The 25,219-nt window shown below is 47.2% G+C and overlaps 1 protein-coding gene across 5 annotated transcripts in view; it reads left to right on the forward strand.

Annotated features, from left to right (window-relative positions):
- Positions 1 to 18,777, forward strand: part of OAT (ornithine aminotransferase) — a 118,366-nt gene extending 99,589 nt beyond the window's left edge. For all 5 annotated transcript variants that reach the window (XM_085601595.1, XM_085601611.1, XM_085601631.1 and 2 more), the window contains 2 exons: positions 8,839 to 8,983; positions 18,039 to 18,777. In XM_085601595.1, the coding sequence (XP_085457721.1) occupies positions 8,839 to 8,983; positions 18,039 to 18,199 (306 nt within the window). In that variant the 3' untranslated portion in view covers positions 18,200 to 18,777. The remainder of the gene's footprint in view (positions 1 to 8,838; positions 8,984 to 18,038) is intronic.
- The last annotated feature ends 6,442 nt before the right edge of the window (positions 18,778 to 25,219 follow it).

The following is a 25,219-nucleotide window of genomic DNA, read 5'->3' on the forward strand; positions in this document are numbered from 1 at the left end:
GAGGTGATTGAAGCAGCACTTGTATGTGCAGACAAAAAAGAGCATGCTTTTGGAGCAAAAAAGAAAACGTGATGGGCTAGACTCTCGCATAAAATTACTTTCTGTAACAAAGCTATACCTTGAAAAACTCCAACTTTCCTAGTGAAACATCGATTTTTCACTTTTTTTTGTTTCTTGTAAGTGAAATAAAATATTCCATACTCTGTGTATTTGTTTACAGTATATTTGTTTTCTGTGTTTTCGTGTATTCTTTGGAGGTTTGAATCGAACCCCCCCCCCCCCCCCCCCCCCCCCCACGCACATAGTCTTAATACCAGCAAAAATGGGCTCAATAAAAAGGCAGAAACTTCGGGAAGACATCAAAGAAACGAACAGACTTCCTACAGTTTGGATCCTCGAACAGATTTCAATATATGCCACAGTTGGAGCTTGAAATACAAATTGAATTGGGAAATGTTCTTCCCTACGTTTGGGTTTCAGTGACTGTAAAAAAACACGTAACCTGGAACTTTAGAAATCCAGAAGCTGCACTTCATACATGTGCAAACGAGGCGTTTCATTTACTGTTCACGGAGCAAGGCACTCTCAAATGTACATTTGTTCTATCTTAACGTTTTCAGTCGACGCTCTAGGATATTAAATTGCTTTTATAAGAATATCTTAAGGTAGGCACTTTTTGCACTCCTTTTTTGTACAATTTAAAAATAATTATCAAGATTAACTCCTCTGCCATTGGGACGTCCTGTAATTTCCAACATACTTGTACTGAACATTTGGCTAAAACTCCGTAAGCTTCCTTAGTGAACCGAAGATGGGCACATTAGTGTCACCATCTGTGCATCCTGTCAGTAGATCTAGTTAAGCTTCCACATCTGACCAGAAGCCCCTGAGTGAAGGGAAGGAATGCTCCAAGATTTAGTTATTGATCGCAACTAATCTAAATGTAATTGAAACTCCGGTTTTATGTTATTCTATTTTTACATGTCTGTCCATATTTTGATCCATATATGTGTATATGTATGTATGTATATATATATATTCACTGAAAAAACCATAGGTTTCACACATGTTATAGTTAGCGGAAATTTTACTGATAAAAAACCAATGAAATTCCCCCGTTCTAGTTAGTGCAGGAAACTATAACTCACGCGACCGCAATCCTCTGCTGATGCTAATACTGTATTAGACACTTATTTGCCCATGTCTTCTTCCATAAATTTTTAGCTATAAATATATTACAAATATTTTTTTGACATAAAGACACATATGTCATCAGCAGAAGATTGCGGTCGCGTGAGTTATAGTTTCCTGCACTAACTATAACTGGGGAGTTTCATTGGTTTTTTATCAGTAAAATTTCCGCTAACTATAACATGTGTGAAACCTATGGTTTTTTTCAGTGAATTTGCAAGGTTTTTTAAATGCTAATTCCTAACTATAACGTGTGAAACCTATGGTTTTTTCAGTGAATTTGTACGTTTTTTTAAATGCTAAGTTACTTTACGCCATTCGTGGCGTGCGCGCCCACTTAACGCAGTTAGTTCCGTGCGCGCACGGTGCGCTTCGCGCACCGTGCGCGCCCACTTTACGCAGTTAGTGCCGTGCACGCACGGTGGGCACGCGGTGCGCGTAGCCCACGTTACGCTAGATGGGCCATGTACGCACGATGCGCTTCGCGCACGGTGCGCACATGGAGGACATATTATGCGCTTCCTTGTGATAGGTAATCTGTTGAAATTTTTTTGGGAAATGCTGTGCTCTTATATGCCATGCACAAATGGTGGCCTTCGGCCACCATTTGCACACGGGGTGGAGAGAGTGGGGTTTTTTTTGTAAAAATGTTTACCGTACGCGTACGGTAAGCGTAATCGGCGAAATTTTCGAAAAATAAAAAATTACCGTTTTTTGCCTTGGGGGATCTTTGAAGACTCAACTAACATGGTTATGTGCATGGGCGCTGTCTAAACAGCCCCTTTATATGTTTTTGGCATTTGTTTATCAGCTCCCCCCTCAGAGTGCGAGAGAGAAAATGGCGGCCGCCGCTTCCTGGTTTCGACCGATTCGAATGTTTACTAAGATCTAAGGGCCAATCAGAATCGCGCACGCCACCATACGCGTACGGTAAGCGCACCGTAAGCTGGCTCAGATATATATATTGATTTAAAGGCTATTTTCTCAGAATCTACTGAACATATTTACACCAAACCTACAAAAGGCACTTCCTTGACCTGAGGACTACCTCTCTGCCAAATTTCAAGTAATTCTGTTCAGCCGTTCGGGCTGTAGCTGTGTCTAAAGGTCCTATGGAAAAATGCATGGGAAAAACGCGTTTTGGGACCCCCCTTTTATCTCAGCCCCCGCTTGACGAATCCCCCCGAGACTTTCAGGGTAGGAGCGGAGCGTAGCGCCCCACCTATTTTGAAAAATTCGCAAGGATTCGTCGACCGGCGCAAAAGTTATTCAACATAGAATGTTGCGGATTTCCTATGGAAACGTGGTCCTAACTATAACTACCTACTGGCGACCGCCAGTAGGTAATATATATATATATATATATATATATATATATATATATATATATATATATAAATTACCTACTGGTGGTCGCCAGTAGGTAGCTCTAGTTAGAACCTAGTTTCCATAGGAAAAGCCTTTTTTGATTTGCTAATAACTTTGGCGTCGTTTGACGAATCTTTGCGAAATTCTCAAACGAAAGTCTATCCAGGTCAGCTCCTATCCTGAAAGTTTGGGGGTGATTCGTCAAGTGGGGGCTGAGAAAAAAGGGGGTCCCAAAAGGAGTTTTCCTCATGTTAATTTCCATAGGAAATTGTGAGACCGACTGCAGCCCGAACTGCTGAACGGAATTACCCCAAATTTGGCAAAAAGGTAGAGCTTGGTTCAGAAAGCGACCTTTTTTTAACACCTTCAGCGCGGCGCGGATTACCGCGCCGTGCTGAAGGTTCGATGCGCGGGCGGGGCCGTGACGGAGCGGTTCCGTCATCCGCACAGCGCGACCGATGCGCATGACCGAATCGCTCCGTCATGCGCATCGAAAGGGTTAAATGGTGTAAATCCATCCAGTAGTTGCTGAGAAATAAAAAAAATAAAAATGTCTATCTAGAGGCGCAGTGGATCCGCGCACCCTCCCGACCATGAACTTTAGTCTAATTGGCTGTCAACACTCAAAACCAGGAAGTGTTGGCAGCCATCTTGTGACTCGGTAGAACAGAGTCACAAGAAAAGAGAAACTAATGCTAAAAACAAGAAAAAGTGGCAGGGTACAAACACCCTGACCCCCTAGGCCTGCTCAGAAGGACCCCCAGCGCCCCCCAAAAGCATTTTTTAAACCAAATCGATCGAATTCGCGCTGGGTGCACGAATCTGGCTGAGAAAATAATAAAAAATAAACTAAGCGTGAGCTCCTGTGCTTTGTTGTATTGAACCCCCCCCCCCCCCCGGGTGGGCCAGGTCCGGGGGGCACTGAAATGGGTGGGGGGGCCCAAGCCACTAATTTCTTAATGTGTGGAGCCCTGGGGACCGCCATCCCCGGGGCTTTTTTAATAAACCTGTGTGGGGGGGGCTCAAGCCCCCCCACACCCCAGGGATCGCCACCTCCCCTGGGCACTAAGATGCATATGTAGGGGTATGTTGCGGACCCCCGAGCCCCGGGGACCACCACCCCCCAGGGCTTTGCAAAGGTTGGGAGGGGGGCAGGTTTCCTGCTCTCGCTTACAAAATTCAAACCACATTGCTTTTCCACAAGGGGAGCTGCATGTCAGCAGCTCCCCTTGTGGAAAAGCGTTGCCGGCTCCCGCAGGAGGCAGGGAGCCGGCGGGACCGTGGGGGAATTGGGGCTCCCCCCACGGTCCCCAACAAAGAAGCCAGGCCCCGGGGGATGGGGTTACCGGGGCCATGAGTGGCCTAGGAGGGGGGACACGTTTCCCCCACCTCCATCAATGTTTTTAAATATAATACAAAAAAAATGAGGCGCAACCCCAGGGGATGGGGTCCCCGGGGCACTTGAGGCTGAAGGAGGGGGTGCTATGCAGCCCCCCTCCTCTAAAAACATTTAATTAAAAAAAAAAAAAAAAAATGGCCATTCCCTGGGGGATGGGGTCTCCGGGCCGAAATTGGGCCCATACAATCAAAAACCCATAAAGACACTCCTGTAGCTACTGACCAACACATGCAGCAGCGTACACAACAACAGACATACTGATACACACATTCAGACAGTTTAGTCACTAACCCATGCATTCAGTAAGACAGATTTAATCACTCACTTACACAGTCAGTCACGCACATTCTAAATCCTCCATCCAGTCACACATACACCCACTCATTCTTCAAGACACCTTGGCATATATATAAAACATATTTAAACTTTAGAGAAACAGTCGCTGGATGATGTCATGAGATGTCATCAGTGATGTCACTGACCATGTCCTGAAAGATGTGATATGTGACGTCATCAGCAGTGCATTGCGGGGGGGCGAGTTATAGTTAGCTGAACTACCTATAACGGGGGAATTTCTATGGTTTAGTACGAGTGAAATGTCCAACTAACTATAATGTCCCAGAAACCTATGGTTTTTGTAATGAAAAAGTGTGTGTCTATGTGTATATATAATGTTTTTTTTTTTTTTTCTTTTTTTTTTTTGTGTGGCTTTTTTCATCAGTTTATCTAGATTTGGTTCGGGTTTTTCTGGACAACTGGAGCTTCAACTATGTAAATATATACTCGAATGAGTGATAGGTTTTCATGCTGTACATTCTTATGCTACATTTGCTCAGTCACATTAAACCTGAGCATTGTAGCACACCAGAATATGCGTGTCTGCAGCGGTTTCAACTTCACCAGGAAACCGTTCTTCTTAACTCTCCTACCCGTCGACCTGTGCGCTTGTTGGCCTAGCAATCACAACTGACCACATTGATTATCAGAATAAATTCAGTTTTATGGCTTTTTTTTGTCCATACTAAAGAAATAAACACAGAAGGGGGAGATCCTTGTCCTGTCCTATTTATGTACTTTAAAAGAAAACTGAAGTGGGAGGTGTTAGAAATGGGGGTCTCTAGTTGGCCATGGCTGACGCCAATGTCCAAATAGGGACCCTTCTTACTAAATCAGAGCAAGTGGGCTACCCCCTTTGATAACCCCTGCTCAACCCTGTGGTTACGTAGCACGAGCAGTTAGGCCTATCTCGGGGGCAGTGTGTGAAGCGTTTATGGCCATGTACAATAAGGCAGTAATGACAGCACAAAAAGTCTACACTCTGGTAGATGTAGAAAAATAATGTCATTATCCAACAGTTTAACTCGAGGACTCTCAAAGCGTTTCAACAACTACAATTCACGTCAACCCGTAGGGACTAAGACGACAACGTATTCACCCAAACCGGGACACTGGCTGAGTTCAGGGCCGGGGTCTACGCGACCCGTTGCGCACCAGGTACCAGTCGTTGAAAGGGACTACAGCACTCCGCTTCTGGAAGAAGCGGAGACGGTGACAGGCGGACTCCCTGCCACCACAGGTCTTGGAGGCTGAGGTCTGCAGCGTGCACTCAGTAGTTCCTGCACTCGGGGGCAGGCGGGAGCTCAGTGGCAGCAGCGCGCGGCTGTGGCGGCCCGGGCTGGTGGTGGCTGACTCTCGTCGTGCAGCTCTGTGGCGGGCTCACAGCGGCAGCAGCTCTTAGCTGCGGCAGTCCACAGAACAAGTCCCAAGGATGCAAAGTTGTCAATGGTGCGGGCGCTCAGCGGCCACAGCTCTTAGCTGCGGCAGCCTGTGGGGCAAATAACGAGGATGAAAAATAGCACCAGGGATGGGGACTCAGTGGCTATATCTCTCTTGGCTGCGGCAACCCACTGGACAAATCACGATGATGCACGGTAGCAAAAGGATGCGGGCAGTCAGCGGCAGCAGCTCTCTTGGCTGCGGAGGCCCACGTGACGAATCACGATGGTGCACAGTAGCAAAGGGTGCAGGCACTCAGCGGCAGCAGCTCTCTTGGCGGCCCACGGGACGAATCACGATGGTGCACAGTAGCAAAGGGTGTGGGCACTCAGCGGCAGCAGCACTTGGCTGCGGCAGCCCATGGGACAATTTAGGGTCTCGACCAGGCAGCACCACGGTAGACGCTCAGCGGCCACAGCGCTCTCTTGACTGCAGCGGTCCACGCAGATTCAGTGTAAGGTTCGAAGATACAGATTTAGGCGCGCTCTCAGCGGCAGCAGCTCTCTTAGCTGAAGGCCCACACAGGTTTAGCAAGAAGGTTCAAAGGTTCATTCAGGCGGGCACTCGGCAGCGGCAGCTCGGCTTTAGCTGCAGCAGCCCGCACAAGTTTAGCAAAAGTTCAGAAGCGCTCAGTCTGTGTTCCTCACAGTAGAACTAGAGGCTCCGGATTACTCCATGGAGGCCTCACCTGCAAGCAAAACTCCTCACACAGGAATTCCGACAGCGGACGGGGTGAAGTCTTACATCCCTGAGACTTCTGCAGGAGGCGCTCTCGGTTTAGGCCCTCAGGTAGTTTTCTTCGGCAAGCTTGATGAAAGTTGCAAAGTCCTTTTCCTCTGTTCACTCGGACAGTTTTGCCTTGACATCCAGAAGGAACACACTCTGACAAAGTTACAGCGCAGCATTTTAAACCTGAAGCCTTTGTTCTCCAAGGTTGCAAATCACTGACTCCGGTCGGGGAGCACTTGGTTTACAAGGTGACATCCTGCACTTTCAGAATGAGGGGGTCTGCTATCAGACACCCAGGGTGAGGTGGAGCCATCATTCACCTTGCCAGGCTCGGCCCTGCTCAGATCAAAGAGTAACCCCTCCCCATGCTCTGAATACCAATCTCTCTCCAGCCAGGTCTGACCCAGCTGGCCATGTTGCTCCAAAACCAGACGGCCAATACACATACGCGCAACAGCCTACAGTAAAGCTTAGGCAAGAAACTACCACATTTTCAGAAAAGGTATTTCAACACATGCAATATATAAACGGTCCTTACTAAAAGGTGCTCCTCAATGTCCTGGGCATATACGTATCAAACTTGAGGGTCCTATCCGGTTCCTTGGGCCCGATAGGATGATTGAAAGCAGTCTTTAACCGGCCCATCCTGGCCTATGAGAATGGATCGTTTCGCAGTAGCGACAGTGAAATGGAAGGTAACTCACTATTGAAACAGGCTACAGCGATGTAGGTATTCTAGTTATCCTTATTAATACAATCCTTTATATACAGGGAGCATTTGCGCTGTGGCACCGAGTAGCAGTGGCACGGTGCCCAGTACATCTAAATCCAGCCAATATAAAAGATAGGGAGAGTAGAGAGGAAGGGAGACCTACGCCAATGATGCCAAGTCTTAACACTCGTCCCCTCCAGCTGAAATGTGGGAAGAACTACCCATCCCATTGGGGGTTCTCATCACTAGTTTGCCATGGCTGGCGCCAATGTCCAAATGGGGACCCTTCTTCCTAAGTCGGGACAAGTGGGCTACCCCCTTTGATAATCCCTGCTCAACCCTGTGGTAACGTAGCACGAGCAGTTAGGCCTATCTCAGAGGCAGTGTGTGAAGCGTTTATGGCCACGTACAATAAGGCAGTAATGACAGCACAAAAGGCCAACACTCTGGTAGATCTAGAAAAATAATGTCTTTATCCAACAGTTTAACTCAAGGACTCTAAAAGCGTTTCAACAACTACAATTCATGTCAACCCCTAGGGACTAAAAGACAACAATGTATTCACCCAAAGCGGGACACTGGCTGAGTTCAGGGCTGGGGTCAACGCGACCCGTTGCGCACCAGGTACCGGTCGTTGAAAGGGACTACAGCACGCAGCTTCTGGAAGAGTAGCAATGGCACGGCGCCCATAACATATGAATCCAGCCAATATAAAAGATAGGGAGAGTAGAGAGGAAGGGAGACCCACGCCAATGATGCCAGGTCTAACAGGCGGCTTACATATCGACATTTATTGGTTCACTCACATGTAAATAGAAGGGTGGATGCGTTAGGCAAACATATGTCCAGTTCCATCTGTAGTTGAGAGCTGCAGGTTCCACAGATTCCCCTGCCCCAACGCCCCTGCTCGGTACTCCTGCTCACCATAGAACCTTTCGACATAAGTCACACCTTTTTACTCCGAGAGGGGCTGATTCTACCCTACCCTAGCCTTGCGCCTCCCCCCCCCCCCCCCCCCCCCCGCCCTGAGATTGTTGGCAAGTGGATAGATGTTTCTGAAAGGGGCAAACCGCAAGTTTAAGTGAACATCCAAAATTCTGTGTTTGTGAACAGCTACCTACCATTGCACGCAGTTTTGAACCTTCTAAGTGTATTCCTGCCTTTGAGAGATGGTGAAGTGTCCACAGTACAAAACTGTCAAAAGGAGTAGGTCTGTATGCAAAAGAATCTGGTTTAGGGTATTCACTTACACTGGCAGGTTGCTCTCTTCCAGAAATATCTAGATTGCTGCATTTCTGCTCTGTACTTACTGGGAGCATTCTGCCACCTGTTAATGTATATACGATTGTGAAGATCAAATTACACGAATCTGTCAATAACGTGTGTATGCTATCTCTAATTATTGCAAACCTAGCCAAAAGGCAGTGGAGCACTGCTGTACGGGATTGGAATTTAGATGTTTTTAAGTGCTTTTACAGTAGATGTACTAGTGCAAATCATTCTTGATCTGGCCCAGTGCTCCTTTTATAAATGAGATGGGGTAGTATTAGGGAAAGGGAGAATGGTTAGGCACTTAAGACTACTGTATTTACTTTATGATGGTGGGGCAAGTGTTTGTGGCACAAGGTTGTCTCTTTATTCAACATTTTCTTTTCAATCTTAGGTTCTAGAAGAGGAGAAACTGTCTGAGAATGCAGAAAGAATGGGAGATGTGCTGAGAGCAGAGCTCATGAAAACCCCTTCTGATATTGTGACATGCGTGAGAGGAAAAGGGCTACTGAATGCAATAGTCATCAAAGAAACCAAAGGTATGGAACCGCCACATGCTATAATTTCAGTGCTGGTTAGTAGAATTTATTGCTTACACTGCAGTTATTGAACCCTTCCTGAAGGAAGTCTGGGTCTCTGAACATAATCATTTCCTATGTAGGCGACGGATGTATTTAGTCAGCTGTGGTTTTTTTTTTTTTTTTTTTTGGGGGGGGGGGGGGGGGTGGTGGGGGTTTACACACCAACATCTCGTCTTGAGAAACAAGACAAGTGACTAGTGATGCAAGTCAATTGAACTGGGACCCTGGTTAGTGAAGCCCAAGAGTTCTGTCTTGAGTACTGGCTACTATGTTTTCTGATGTTGCATTTGGTCTCCTCTGTAACAAAGATTTCATCCATGGACGCAACTTCAGTCCACTAAAACAGTATACTTTGTCACCAAAAGCTGGGCCGTCCACAATCTGTGTAGTTTTACAATATAAAATTAGCTAGCATTCGCGCCAAGAATTTTCAATTCTATTAAGGACACGGAGGCGAGGATTATGCTTCGCTTTCTTATTTATTGCTACTCACTGCAGCCAATGAGAACTTTTCTCATGCAAAACAAACTACATTTCCCATGATGCATGCACCACATTACTTCCTGCAGAGCCCCATAAGAGCCAGTAATACCGGAACCAGTCCTCTTTCTTTGCTCCGAACAATAAAGTCCAATAATTATAACCAAGTCCAACAGCAGCTTCCAACGTGGAAGAACCAGACCAGCTGGGATGAACGTCAACTTCAAGCAGGATTACTACTAATCCATCTTCTTTTCGGATACTGAAAAACCAGAGATAGAACAACCCATAACTTCTGTATAACCAGAATATATATGCAAAACGGGTGGGCAATAATTATAATACTGTAATTTAACCGGGTGGGATAATCCTCGCCTCCGTGTCCTTAATAGAATTAAAAATTCTTGCCGCGAATGCTAGCTAATTTTTTATTCTATTACAGGACCGGAGGCTTCGTATTATGCTAGTTTAACGCTGATTAAAAACAGAGGATCTGTCACCCACCGGTTTATAATAAAACTGTTGAAATGTTGACTCAGATAACCAATCTACAGAATGCATGATATCCTGTACAGTAGAACCCAACATGAAGGTCTTGGAGGCCATAGCGCCTCGAACAGAATGTGCACCAAAGACCTGAGTATCTACACCCGCCTCCTGCATAAGATTTTTTAACCATCTGGCTATAGTAGCCGCAGTAACAGGTTTGTACTGTTTCTGCAGAGCAGTTAACAATTGTACCACACCATCAGGTCTGGTAGACCTGGTACATTCCTCATAAGCCTTAAGGCATTGTGCCACACAAAGTTTAGCATTGTCAGGAAAAGCATGATAATCTACACTGCGTGACATGGTTTTAGTTCTAGACGTAATATTAAACGAAACTCCCTCCGGAGTAAATACTCTACCTGTAATATCAAGAGCCTTAACATCCGAGGAACGTCTACAAGCCGCTAGGCATAGCAACATGGCCAGTTTGGCCGATAATTGTTTCTTGGATAACCTATTGTTGTCGGGCCATCTGTTAAACAGTGACAGAACCAGCGAGACATCCCACAAGGAAGAATACTTTGGTTTGGGTGGATTGGCTACTCTGACACCCTTTAGGAGTTTGCATATTAAAGGATGCATTCCGACAGGTTTGCCCTCGATCTGAGAGTGGCCCGCCGATATGGCGGAACGGAAATTATGAACAGAGCGATACGCTAAACCTTCCGACGCTTTTTCTGACAGGAAGTTTACAATAAAGGGTAATTCTGCCCCCCCCCCCCCCCCTGGGATCCACATGCTGTCCCATGCACCAACGAACCCAGCATCCCCAGGCTGAAGAATATCTGTTCCTGGTAGAGGGGGCCCACGCTTGGTTGATGAAGCCTGAAGCTTGTTCCGAAAACCCTGGCATTTGCCAACGCTGCCTGAAGTCTCCAGGCCATCAGAGACAGATGCCTCGATAGAACCATCGGGTGCTTCTCTCCATGAGGGCCCTGGAGCATTGTCGAGGACCACGGGATCTTCCTGGGGAAGCCGCAACTCGCCTCCAGCAACAACGGGAACCAAGGCTGCGACTTCCACAAGGGAGTGAACACGCGAGGAATGAGAATGAAGGGTGGAAACGCATAATTCAATTTCTGAGTCCACTCCTGTGCAAAGGCATCCGTCGCCAGAGCCAATGGGTCCGGCCTCCAACTGAAAAACTTTGTCATTTGACGGTTCAGCCTGGAGGCAAACCGGTCGATCTCGCAAAATCCCCATATCTCCTGCAACCCCTGGACCACCCGAGGGAGGAGTTGCCAGTCGCTGTTGTCCTTGAGGTGGCGTGAGTTCCAATCCGCCACTACATTGGACTGACCCGGAATGTATTCGGCTATGACCGAAATCTGATGACTGGCAATAATGTCAAAAGTCCTTCGCTTTCTCTACCAGCATTGAGGACCTCGTGCCCCCCCAGTTTGTTGTACCGTACTGCCGATATGTTGTCCATCCGAAGAAGGATGCAACATGAGACCTGTCTGGGAGATAGTGTCCGGATCGCAAATGATCCTGCGAGGAGTTCTAGACAATTTATGTGAAGATTTAACTCTTCTAGGGACCAACGTCCCCCTGTGGAAATATTTCCGCAGCGCGCTCCCCAACCCCAACGGCTGGCGTCGGATTCTATGACCACTTCCGGTAGAGAGACGAAAATTGCTCTGCCGTTCCACGCCTCTACGTGGGCCAACCACCATTGCATCTCCTCCCTCACTTCCGGCGAAATAGGGACTACGTCCGTGTATGAAAGACCCTTTTGCAAGTGTTGAATTTTGAGTCGTTGCAGGGCCCTGTAGTGTAGGGGTCCCGGAAATATTGCTGAATGGACGACGCAAGAAGTGCCGATGAACCGGACTAGGAGTCTGGAAGAACTCTAGATGAAATCCCTGAACTGTCTGCAAAACCCAGGCATCCTGCGATAGTTGAACCCAATTGTGATAAAACTGCTGAATACGTCCCCCCAATGGAAGAAGAAATCAGTCTGGAGCGCTCACCTGAAGACTCTGTGTTCTGGAATCCTCCCCGATAGGATCCCTTGTTAAAGCGTCGCTTGTTGAAGCGTTGCCTGGTGGGGTAGAAGGTGCCACCGCGGGTAGAGTCTCACTCTCCCCTGCCGGGTCCGAAGTCTCCTCGCTGAGGACCTTGGGAAAATTGACGGCCAAACGAGCGTCCCCGGCCGGCCCTGTTGAAAACCCCAGCCTGAAATGCACGTTTGATTCCTGCCTGAGCTTTATCCAGGGTCGTGAAAGTGCCCACGTATTTCACCACATCTTTGACGAAGCGGTCGCCGAAGAGGTTTCTGTCTGCCAATGGGCCAGGCTCCGCCGCCACCAACTCCGTGAGATTAGAGTCCATGCGCATCAGAATGGACTTCCTGCGCTCCGTGGAGATTGCGCAGTTGGCATTACCTAATGGGCAGATTGCCCGCTGGGTCCAGCCCGCCAATACATGGGAATCGATAGCGGTTCCCGATTCCTGCGCCTCTAGAGCCATCTCCAATATCTTGGCCAAGGGACCGACCACATCAAGAAGCTTGTCTTGGCACCCTCGCCAGGCACGATCTATACCCTTGTTGGGGTCCTTGGCAAACTTTTTAAGGAAAGTTAGCAGACTGGAGTCCATTTCTGGCGTTTCAGCCACCTTGTCCGAAAGATCCGGTCAGGGACATTCAGACCGCAGTCTGTTGCGCACCTCCTTGTCAAAACTTTTGCGCAAATTCTCATGCAGGTACGCTGCCACCTCCGGGGCAGGCAACCAATCAGAGGACCTAGGATGAACAATATCCGAGGGGTTGAAGGTGAAAGGCGTAGGGGCCGTCTGTGGAGTCTCCACATTCTTAGCCTTCCTAGATTTCTTCTTGGGAGGAGAATCATCTGGGGTGTCCGATGAGGTTGAACCAGGTTCCGAGTCGGTATCCTGAACCCTCTCTCTCTCCGTCTCAGGACGCGGAAGTGACGAGTAAGAGGCAGAATGAGGCCAGGACTTAGGCTGTGGCCCTTCTGCCGGAGCTCCAGCTGGGGTAGTGAAGCCATGATGCTTCGCAAACCTCTCCAATTGCCTAGTAATAGGCTTCAATGCAGTCGCCAATGCCTGCTGCACAGTTCCCGGAACTGCCTTCTCCAGGGCCTTGTTGACTTGACTCCTGCACGGAAGCGTCCAGGGCCTCAACGATATTTTCCTCGATGGAAGGTGTACCTACTTCCTCCTCGTATAAGTTGTCATCCTCCTCATAGTGCACCCAATTTTCCATGGTGGAGCCTAATTTATATACGTACTTGCTCATAAGGCAACAGTAAGGAGGAGTAAAGGGGGGGGGGGGGGCAACCCACAGCACAGGTACCTAGCTCCTCAGCCAAAGCTGTATCTCCATTATTACAGCCCACAGGGCGTAGTGGAGCCAAAAAGAGCAAGACAATGTCCAAGGAGGTGTGCTCCCTCCAGGCCCAGGTCGTTTTTGCAGCCAGCCAGGCGTAAAGCAGTGCTCTCTGTATGGAACTCAGCCTGGAATGGCAAAAACGAAAGAAAAACGACAACGGGCAGTTACGACATGCGTAGCCCAAATCCTACCAAAATAGCCCAATTGGGCTACGCACGTGGAAACCTAAAGCAAAAGTGACTGGCTCCCTGCGCACCGGCATATGAGGGGAGCCTTCGCGCTGTCTTCAAACCTGAATTGCACCCGCCGAAGGTGGCGCGGTACCGTTTTAACTGTTGGAGCGCTAAATGCGCTGAAATTTAATTTTGGCCGAGCGCCGCATGTTTTAAATGCCCAAAAATCGGCGCGATGCACACACGCATCGATCGCCGTACTCGGGACTCTGCCAAGGCCAGAAAGTATCCCCGCTCCCAGCGGGAGCCCCGTAGCGCCCAGGGCGCGAAATCCGGCCCGCCTCGCAAAGTCGGGCAGTTCAGCTAATATGCAAAGCGGCGTTAGTTAAGCCAAAAAATACATTACAAAGCGCTGCTGACAGCAAGTAACACATCAATCCTTAAAATAATACATAAACAATGCCAATAATCGAGAGCTCAACTTAACTGTCTGCGTGAAAGAGGACTGGTTCCGGTATTACTGGCTCTTATGGGGCTCTGCAGGAAGTGATGTGGTGCATGCATCATGGGAAATGTAGTTTGTTTTGCATAAGAAAAGTTTTCATTGGCTGCTGTGAGTAGCAATAAATAAGAAAGAGAAGCGTAATACGAAGCCTCCGGTCCTGTAATAGAATCGCACTCAGAAGGAAGTACGAGATACCATTCCCCCCTGAAGGCAGGTGGCAAATGTAAGGGGACTATTCCAGGGGTGAACTCCTAGGTTAGTGGGTAGCAGACACCTCCATTCCTTGCTCAGGAGCTGGCAGCTGGTGCAATTTAAATTTTGACGTGCCGAATTCAAGGCTGGTAGTCTTAATCCTTTTCCAGACACTCCCTGTCCATTTTTCTCGCTCTTACAGGTTCCTGCTTTCTTTGTTATTGTGAGAGAACACTGGCAATACTGTGTTCGATCTGTTTCTCCCTCTCGTGCGCTCTGTAAATATCTGATGTAGGAAATAAGTGCCAGTGCCCCCTCACCAACTCAAATTTAGCACTGGGCCTTGTAATCCGACTGAATGACTAGTTATGCACCGTTCCTAGAAAAGAGGAGAGATTTCAAGACCTAGGCAAATACAGCCCCAGAATTTAGCTTCCGTGATGAGCAAAGCCATGTGATTTTGCATTTTTAGAATTATGATTGATTTGTGTAGAGACCTCCAGTCTTCTGCATTACAGTAGTTTGGGTGAAACTCCACTGCTACCCAATTAATTCATTTTTAGTTGCTCAAAATAAAGGTGTACGGTCACCCCCATTTGTTAACCTTGCTGACTGGTTTTAGTTGTTCTAGGTCTGATGTAGAACCATTGAGAAATAGCCAGTGTTTATCCTCCAGTCTTGGAGGATACGTCTTAAGGTAATATGCTTTAGTAAATTTGGTAGATCGTTGACGTGCATATCATAGACTACGTTCAGCTATTAAATCCTTGCTCATGGTGAACAAGCATTGTGGATAGCAGGACCAGGTACTTTCAAGAGGAGTCAGTAATCTTCATGATAGAAACAAGGATTCCAAATAAGGGCTAGCGGGTACTATGCCTGGCTTAAATTTGGTACTCCTAGTAGCACTTGCAACCACCGATTTCAAGAGCTAAGAAAGCAGTGGAAGATAAGAGTATGCCAGCACTGGGAGCCTGGTTTACTTTTTGTCCTTCCTGACCCCAGCCACTTTGCAAAAAATGGGGTGCGGTTGAGGGCTTAAAGAGAGGACCAGGGGGTTAACCTTGTCATGTCCTTATGGTTGAAGGGTTCATGGTGACACCTTGTCTCATTGTTATTTTAGTGAATTGACATTCATGACCAGAAATACTCCTGATATTTCCTTTAAAATTAGATTTTTGCTGTGTCTCAATGATTGGCTCTGTTGGGAGCACTATGAACCTTTAGTAGTAGCTTTTCAAGCACCCACTGCCTCAATATTTCTCGTTTGACTTGATTTGACATATTGTCAAGATGTGGGCATGGCTTCCTTACTTGTAAAGTTGGAAAGAAACCAGCAGGACGTGAGCAGTGAAATCTCTTTACACTCTGCATCTTTGCTGGTTTTTTTTGAGCTGCAGCAAGCTGTATGTCGAGTTGTTGGGGAGCTCAATCTACAGGGCACTCGGAAGTGATGTTGATCCCTTGATAACTAGATAATGCAGGTAGTGTTCCCCGGAAAAGGATTTACCAATTTATCGTTTGGTGGCTAGTAGGGCTTATTTAATGAATCCTTCTTCTTAGTTATTCATACTTTTTGCAGCATTAATAGGAAGTTTGTGTCATTCGACTTGCTTCTTGGAATCCAAATGTTGCATTTTCTATGCTTTTAAGAACATCTTTTGATTCCATGCTTTGCTGTCCTGCAGTGTAGTTTTCCTCTACTATACAGAGTTAATGTGAAATGAGCACATTCCGTAGATTAAGCCGCACAAGTGTGTACCAGAAAATAGTGATTCGGAGTACCTTTTTTTTTTTTTTTTTTTTTTTTTTAACTAATCATTTTCAAGTAGGTAAGGCCATTCCTTTGCTGTTTTCCTTTCTTTACTTGAGGGCCACATCAATACAGCCAGTCTTACGAAATTCTTTGGCAGCATCATCTGTTTATTTTCAGGAGTATCCATATTGCTGGTATACAGCCATCAACTCTAGAAACCAGGCAGCTTGTGCCCTCAGCGAGGGCACCAACTGCTACTCTTTCAGCTATTTATTGTTAAAAAGCTGAAAAGGAACTACACAATATGCCATGTACATATCTGGCAAGCAGCAGTTCCCGTGCAGACTGCTCTGATGCACTAGAGTGGTCCCCTTTTGTTGTATCGATCCTTTTTCCTGTGTGAAGCTACCTTGTACCTCCATGTATAGAAAAATACTTTATTGGAGGAGGATCTGGGTCACCCCGGAGCTATCCGCTTATCAACAGGGTTAGAGGCAATCTTTTTCCAAGTGGCCTGTAGCAGAATTCCATGGCTTAATCATGTAAAGGGTACATTTAATCGCCATCAGCCTTGACGGTCTATGGAATACCCTGGTCTATGCCGCGGCTAGTTCCAAATTACATATTAAAACTGCATACTGGCAATATAGAGATAATTGCATGCATAGCCAGTCAAGCCATGGAACTCTAACAAATGACTATCGCACAGTTAAGGGTTCCTCTAAGCTAGAGGACTTCTGGATGAAATAGAACCTCCTCCAGCCAGGCTTCTTTGCTTGCAGTTCCAGCATGGAACTCTACTTGTCCGGGCATTTACTGCAAAGTGGGAGTGTGTACTATGGGCGAAGGAGTTGCATTGCCTGGCGTGTGGGGAATCAAAAAGAAACCATCCTAGGTTGTCGGCTGAATAGCTGTGTCCAGATTCTTAAAGAAATAAAGGTTTTTATAAAAAAAAAAAAAAAAGAAACCATCGAGGACATCTCATCTTCTGTCCAATTGATCTGTTGCAAAGGAGGTGTTTGAATTATTCAGCTCGGTCAGAAACTGAGAGTTAGGGAACATAAGGAAGCACTCAGGATTCTGAATTGCGACCCATGTAGGTTGTCAATCTTTGCTCTCACTTGTTTTCTGATGAGTGTGTGGAGAATAAGGTACAAGCTAAGTATCCCTTATAAGAAGCTTGTATAATGGCGAACAGTAACATGGCAGCTGTACAATTGATGGAAAATGGGATGGTTGTATAACAGGATTAATTTTAGAGTTTTATATTCTTTAACCCTTTTAGCAGGTAAATAACGTATTTTTTTGCCCAGAAAGCCACACTCTTAGCTTCGGGATAGCTGGATTTACAATTGTCAATTAATTTAAGCCTAGGGAGGTATCGGGCAACCCGAGACAAATTGCATTAAATCCTTATGATGTAGATGCCCGCTTCATAGCAAGGAGTCATATGCTGCTTCATTGGTTATATTGTATTGTATTTTGCACATTTATACTGTAATTGCCAAATTTGTATGTATGTTTTATTCCACGTGCTTCGAGCCAAAATAAAGTTTAAAAGTGTGGAAAAATATGTGACAAACCTGTTTTGCAAAAAGCAGTCCCTTAATCATAATGCTAATTTTGTGATTTGGTCTTGTGTGCCTTGACATGGGTCTCGTACAACCTTTCCAGAAAGTGCAGGTAGTGGAAAGGAACAAATTGCTGTCACATGATGCAGGGCGTTTAAAAATACCCAGAGGTCCTGGTTAAACCTGGCTAATCTATGGCTCACCCTTAACAGTAATCCCCCCCCCCCCCCCCCACGCCGTCCCCCCTTGACAGCAATACAGTAATCCTCTCCCCCAACCTCAGACTAGGATTAAATACACTTGTACACTTGCGCCTCAATGGTAATTTCATCATGTCTCCTCACGTCTTGTGAGTACAGTTTCCCTCTGACTTTAATTCCACGTGACGTCTGAAGGTAGTTTACAATCTAACATGTATGTTTTCATTGTTAGATTACGATGCATGGAAAGTATGTCTGCGGCTGCGTGACAACGGACTTCTAGCCAAGCCTACACATGGGGACATCATCCGCCTGGCACCACCTCTCGTAATCAATGAAGATGAAATTCGGGAATGTGCGGACATTATCCATAAAACTCTACTCTCATTCTGAAAATTCCTCTGTTCAGCTGCCCACTCATCGCGATTTAACTCCTGGCATGTTTCTCCTGTTCATACATGACTTGATCGAACCTTCATACAGAGCAGTTGCTCCATTCTTGTTCCGGCTCACTCCATTTAGAATTGGGGCAGATGGTCTTTAGGATACAGGGTGTAGGTCAAGTGGTTTCAAAGCTTGATGTTGATTCGAGGAGTCTGAGCGTCCACCCACCATTCAGGATGTTCATGGTTTTTCTGCTCTTGGATGTTCAGGACTGCGGGCACTAGGTGGCACAATTAAATTTGCACAAGAGAATTCCTTTCAATACACAATCTTTCTATCCCATCACACTGGTGAATGGTTGAAAGTGAACCCTCATAGTTGACTTATTGAATAGGTGGTGTGTGCTTACATCCTGGCGCCTAAAAGTCATTTGCCCTTTGAACTACTGCGTTGATTTTACGGTTCTGTTTCAAAGCAACTGTTCCATTGAAGATGATGAAACTTATGAGTTGTAGAAACTGTTTTCTGTTAATATGATGAATTTGTTAATAAGTTAAGTTCTGTGAAATAAATACAGTTCAGAAATAGATATTTGTTTAATGATTGAACAGATGTTCTGAATAGTCTTCAGCAACACTGAGTTTGAATAAACGTCTATGCAAAATGTATATAGATGGCCAGAGAACACTTATCTGGACATCTGAACTCTGAACATGCATTCTTTTATGTGCTCATACGATCTCTAACTCCTAAACTAACTTAACATCTGAAACTCCTGCACTGGCAAACACTTCATGAACTCACCACTAACCTGGTCTTTACAATACATCGATATTTCCATGCAGTGTTGGCACAAATGTACGTGTACACCTTAACAGTTACCATGTCCACCATTAAAGAAGAGACTGGTGTGTACACTCAGTCTGACCCAAGCGACCTTGTTTCTACACCTCATCCAAACCTAGTGTTGCTCATATCGTAATGTTCTTCTCAAAACTATACAACTTGCATATACACTTCCACAAATTGCTACACAAACTATAATCACCCAGACACATGTATTTACTCATTCACTCAAGAGCACACTCCTAGAAATTTTGATGTACACAAAAAATGCACAGCGCGTGCAAATGAACGTATCCCGTTTTGTTTGCACTGTCCTGAGCCTCTTCATACAGTTTCATATTTTTGACACATGCATTCACAAGATACAACTTTAAGGAGGCTTGATTTTGCTCACACACATCTTTTCCTAGATCCTTTCATTCAAGCACCCAAGCATAGATCTACACAGCTCCATAAAGCAACTTTAAAAGTGAAAATGTATGTGGCAAATTGTATAGCTAAAGTGTATTCTATGTGCAATGAAAGTTAGGGTCTCGGACACCTTACACAGTTATGGGCACTACAAACCATCTTTCTGTCAGTGAATGTTTAGATAGGATAATCTGTATTAACAATGAGTCACTCGCCACACCTAGACAATGTCGCAAATGCAAACTAATCCAGGGATGCATGCAGTTTTGCTCCATGGGTGAGGATTAATTTCTCTTCCGAAACACAATTAGCCCTACTCCTGCACACACTAATGTCTGTACATTTAAGTGTGGGGGATATTTGTCTCGCGTACACACTTCCACATATATACATAATTGTAAAATCATAATCCCTGCCAAAACACTTGTACATTCACTGACACACATGCACACACAACCACCCTTGGGTATCTTTTTTTCATCTCCTACCTCTTTGACAAGCCTATGCATGGAAATCTATATGTAAGTTTATGTGCATCACCATGCTTTGCAGTTTGTGCACATATATATGTGGACTTTGCTGCATAGCGCCTATGGTGAAAGGGGTTACAGATACAAGAAGAAACACACCTGAAGACTTGAACTCCGGATGGATTGTAGCACACACAATGATGCACAACCCGTTTCTCTGTTCAGCTGTGGTGTTATTTGGGTCTTGGCTAGGTATTAATTCATATGCTAAATACTTAATCCACTTTATTCTTTTATTCTGCACTGTTGCGTATTGTTTGTAGGTGCCATTCCTTATGCAAACTTACACGTATCTAGTATACTGGCTCAAGATGCCATGAAGAAAAACCATCTTGACCATCATATGTATTCCTCATGTATGAATTAATTTGAAGGGTGTCTGCTGTTACCTAAAAATGCGTTAGCACTGAAACCAAAATTGGTACAGGAAACGTGGCGAAAGCAAAAATGATGCTTCACTCAAAGAGAACGTTGTTTGTTTCCTAAGAAGATGCCATTAAATCTGTTTAAGAAAACCTGAAGGGTCATTCAAAGCTTGTCGGCAAATGGGCTGAAAGCTCGGCCTCCACATTGCTGGTTTTTTTTTGTGTTTTTTATATATCCAATTTTATTGAGAAGTTTGGCAGAGCACAGAATAAAACAATTCAATAATGATTGATTGCAGAGGCGCAGCACTACAGCAAGCCCAAAAGATCAGTGGTCCGTGTTGTAAAGCATTACAAGATCAAATCAGCACTCCATAATGACTATTACACTTCCCCCATATTCGTGCATGCCTTTGAGGTCCGCCATGTGCCTTGAAGATTGGTTTCTCCTGGTGAGCGCACCAGTCCATCCCTTTGCTACATTGCTTTTCTTAAAGAGACTCGATGTCCGATTATTTGCCAGTGAACAGGGAAAAAAGAGTTCGAGGCATGTGGGCTGCTGAATTCATATCTGTGCATAGATCGCCGCCTAGTGTTGGGTCCGGATGTTTGCACGTTGTTGTCCTGGAAGAGTCTTCGAAGTATCCTTGGATAGGTGACTCCTCCCCTGGACTACAGTGCGCATGGGCATCCTCTCCATCCTCAGATTGTTTTTTTCCGCCATTGGGTTCGGATGTGCTATCTTAACTCCAGTTAGGAAAAAGTTAGTCGAGGCCAAAAGGCCTTTAGTTCGCGTCGGTACTGTTCACTCGATCGGTTTCGACCCTACCTGTTGGCTTACTAACTTCGGAAACAACTTTTCGCTTTTTACCTGACCATCGACGACACCGACGATGGAGTCGAGGACACCATTCAAGAGGTGCCCGGTATGCAATGCGAAATATCCCCATATCGACGTCCACCCGGTGTGCAACAAATGCTTGTCGCCGGACCACGACGAATCGACATGCATGGCCTGTGCCCGGTTCCGTTCCAAGAAGACTCTACGGAATCGTCGAGCGGCGAGACTCGAAGCGCAGCACGCGGCACCGGCCCCGGCAGACCTCTTCAACGCCGAAGATGTCGAGGAGTTGGAAGTCCTACCCTCCAATCCTGGTTCCGAACATGACTCCGGTTCGGACGACGTCGACGAATCACTCTTTCGCAGAGATGAAGACAACGCCGAGGTAGGAGACGACGATGAGGCCTTAGGGGCCGAAGAGAGTAGCTCCAATGACGAGCAAGGCCTACCCGTTCAGACTGACGAGGGCCCAGTGCCACAGTCTATGGCTCCGGTCGAGGGATCGCCTTCGGGCCTTACCCGAGACCTATCCCGCGGTTCTTCGGCCCCGCCCTCGGACGTTCAGCGGCAGCCATTATTACCTACACCGGCTGGTTTCCCTTCTACGAAACCGAAACCGAAAGCTGCACCGGTACAAATGAAACCGAAACCGAAAGTGGCGCTAGTCGGATCGAGGCCTTCCACACCTTCGACGCTAGCGACAGGCAACGGCACCGAGCGCACCAAGCGAGACTTCGGTGCCGAACTTGAAGCGGCCGACGCCGGAGTCGGCATTCGGAAAAAGGCCCTCGGTGCCATCAAACCTGCTCGGCTCTCGGCGCCGACGCCATCGACTCCTAAACCAAAGGTCATACCACCTGCTGCGTCTCACGTCGCTTCCACGGCAACACCGAAGCCTCCTGCATCGAAGACGTCGACGGCCATTTCCGCCCCTCGACCCGATGACCCACCGGCGCCGAAAAAGTCCACGGCCGCCTCTACAAACCTGGTCGGCGCTAAGGCCTCGAAAGCGCTTCAAGTGCGAACCGTTGCGGCACAAAGCAGCAAAACTCAAGCGGTCCTCCAGGACACATCGGGCTCCGGCCCACTAAAAGCTCAAACAGCCTCTTCGGCGCCAGCCAACATAACTTTTGGCCTGCCGCCATCCACGATCCCGAAAATGTTCCAACTCAGGACACGGGTCACCCACACCACGGTTACACCTGCTGAGACGTCTCCGTCACGTTACATCGACGCCAACACCGGCAGGATGGTTATCCATGACCGGAGGATAACTTCAGAGCCACCCTTGGACCCTTTCAGGATCCCACTAAAGAGAAAGCTGCCTGTGGACTCAGAACCTGTGCTTTGCGAATCTTTCGACTCGCCCTACCAAGACCCACTATCATTCTCTCCCACACACTCCGACACGGATGCGTTGGCAGACTATATGGATGACCAAGTCCCTTACCACGGAGACATGGACCCTGATGACCAACAGGACCCTGATCAAACTTGGGGCAACCCTGCAGACCCCAGTGCACCTCTAGATGCACAGGACCCTCAACTCTATGGAGCGAAAACATCTCCGACAGAGGACACTGCAGCGTTCAACGCTCTTATTGAACGTGCTGCAAATAATCATGACGTGCAGCTTCACTCTGACACCGTGGAAGACGACTTCCTTCTGGACACTTTCGCCTCCTCGGAAAGGCATGTAAAGACTCTGCCCATGCTGAAAGGAGTCCTCAAACCAGCCAAGGACATCTTCAAGGAACCCACCAGGGCACGGGTGATAAACCCCAGGATCGACAAAAAGTACAGATCAGCACCTGGGGACCCTACTTACATCAGAGGCCAATTACCTCTCGACTCCATTGTCGTTGCGAATGCTCGCAAAAGGGCACACTCGCAATCAACAGGTGACGCTCCTCCCCCGGACAAAGAGTCCAAGGTTTTAGAGACCTCTGGCAAGCGAGTTGCCGCACAGGCTGCCAACATATGGCGCATAGCCAACACTCAAGCGCTCCTCGCTCGCTACGATAGAGCGCACTATGATACAATGGAGCAACTACTCCAACATCTCCCTGACCAGTTCAAAGAAGGTGCAGAAATTCTTATCAGAGAGGGACAGCTACTCACAAATGCTTCCATCAAGTGTGCACTAGATGCCGCAGACACGGCGGCCAGGGCCATAAACACAAGCGTCATGCTGCGACGACATGCCTGGTTGCGAATATCCGGGTTCAAACCTGAGGTGCAAAATTATATACTGCACCAACCTGTCAACCCCGACTATTTATTCGGGCCGGAGGTTGACACGGCCCTTGAGAAAATAAAGAAGGACACAGACACTGCGAAGTCCATGGGGGCTCTCCAGACTCAGTCCTTTCGGAGCAGCTCCTTTCGTCGCCCCGGAAATAGGGGAGCAGGTAGAGGGCAGGGGTCACAGCAGACATACAGCAAAGGCAATACCCAAACCACCTACGATAAAAACACCCGAGGTGGATATCGTGGCTCCAGTACAAAGGGCAGAGGACGCGGCTACGGCAACACCAGGTCCTCCCCCAAGAACAAGCAGTGACGCCCTCTCCCTTCCTCCCGACCACATAACACCTGTCGGGGGAAGGCTACAAAGGTTCGTGTCCACGTGGAACTCCATCACCATGGACAGGTGGGTCAAAGATATTGTCAAATACGGTTACTGTCTAGAACTAACCTCCACTCCACCCACAATACCTCCAAAAAACCGTCCTATGTCCTCAGAGCACTTAACGCTCTTACAGCAGGAGGTGCACAGTATGCTTCTAAAAGGCGCAATAGAGGTCGTACCCGTCCAAGAGCAAGGTACGGGGGTGTACTCCCTGTACTTTTTAATACCGAAAAAGGATGGGTCACTCAGACCTATATTAGACCTGAGACCCCTCAACAGATACATTCTTTCCGAGCATTTTCACATGCTCACTCTACAGCAAGTCCTCCCGCTGCTCAAGCAGGGAGACTTTCTGGCCACACTGGACCTCAAGGATGCGTATTTCCACATACCCATTCACCCATCACACAAAAAATACCTCAGGTTCACTGTTCAAGGGCAGCACTACCAGTTCAGAGTCCTTCCCTTCGGCGTGACAACGGCACCAAGGGTGTTTACAAAGTGCCTAGCTACTGTGGCGGCACATCTACGGAGGCAGCACATACACGTCTATCCTTACCTGGACGACTGGCTCGTTCAAGCAAAGTCAGCCCAGCAATGTGCCAGCCACATGTCCCGCACCATTCACCTCCTTCACAGTCTGGGATTCTCACTAAATTACCCAAAATCCCATCTACAGCCCGCACACGTACAACAGTACCTAGGTGCGACTATAGACACTCTGGCGGCCACAGCTCAGCCGAATTTGGTGAGAATCAAAAGCATGCAAATGCTGATTTCAAAGTTCAAACCTCAACACTCCCTTCCGGCGCGAGTGTTCATGCAGTTGATAGGCATGATGGCCTCCTGCATCTTCATAGTCCCACACGCGAGACTACATATGCGCCCGCTTCAGGAGTGCTTAGCACGTCAGTGGAATCAGGCTCAAGGACAATTGAAAGACCTAGTGTTGGTGAGCGGTCGGGCATACAACTCTCTGCATTGGTGGAATCCACAAAACCTTTGCAAGGGTCGACCGTTCCAGGAGCCTGTTCCACAAATAGTACTGACAGCAGACGCGTCTCTCCAGGGATGGGGAGCTCATGTACTCCACTACACAGTGCAGGGACTATGGACGACACAACAGAAGAAAATGCACATCAACCTTCTGGAACTGATGGCAATCTTCCTAGCCATGAAGGCATTCAAAGTACATCTGTGCAACAAGGTCGTGTTGATCCGGACGGACAACATGACCGCAATGTACTACATACAGAAGCAGGGAGGGACGCACTCTCCACAGTTGTCTCATCTGGCTCAGAGCATGTGGAAGTGGGCCATTCAGAGGAACATGTTCCTCATGGCGGAACACCTCCCCGGCAAGGACAACCAAATGGCGGATCTGCTCAGCAGACACAGCCACCA

Source organism: Triturus cristatus, chromosome 1_2, assembly GCF_964204655.1.
Source record: "Triturus cristatus chromosome 1_2, aTriCri1.1, whole genome shotgun sequence".
In the NCBI taxonomy this organism is placed as follows: Eukaryota; Metazoa; Chordata; class Amphibia; order Caudata; family Salamandridae; genus Triturus; species Triturus cristatus.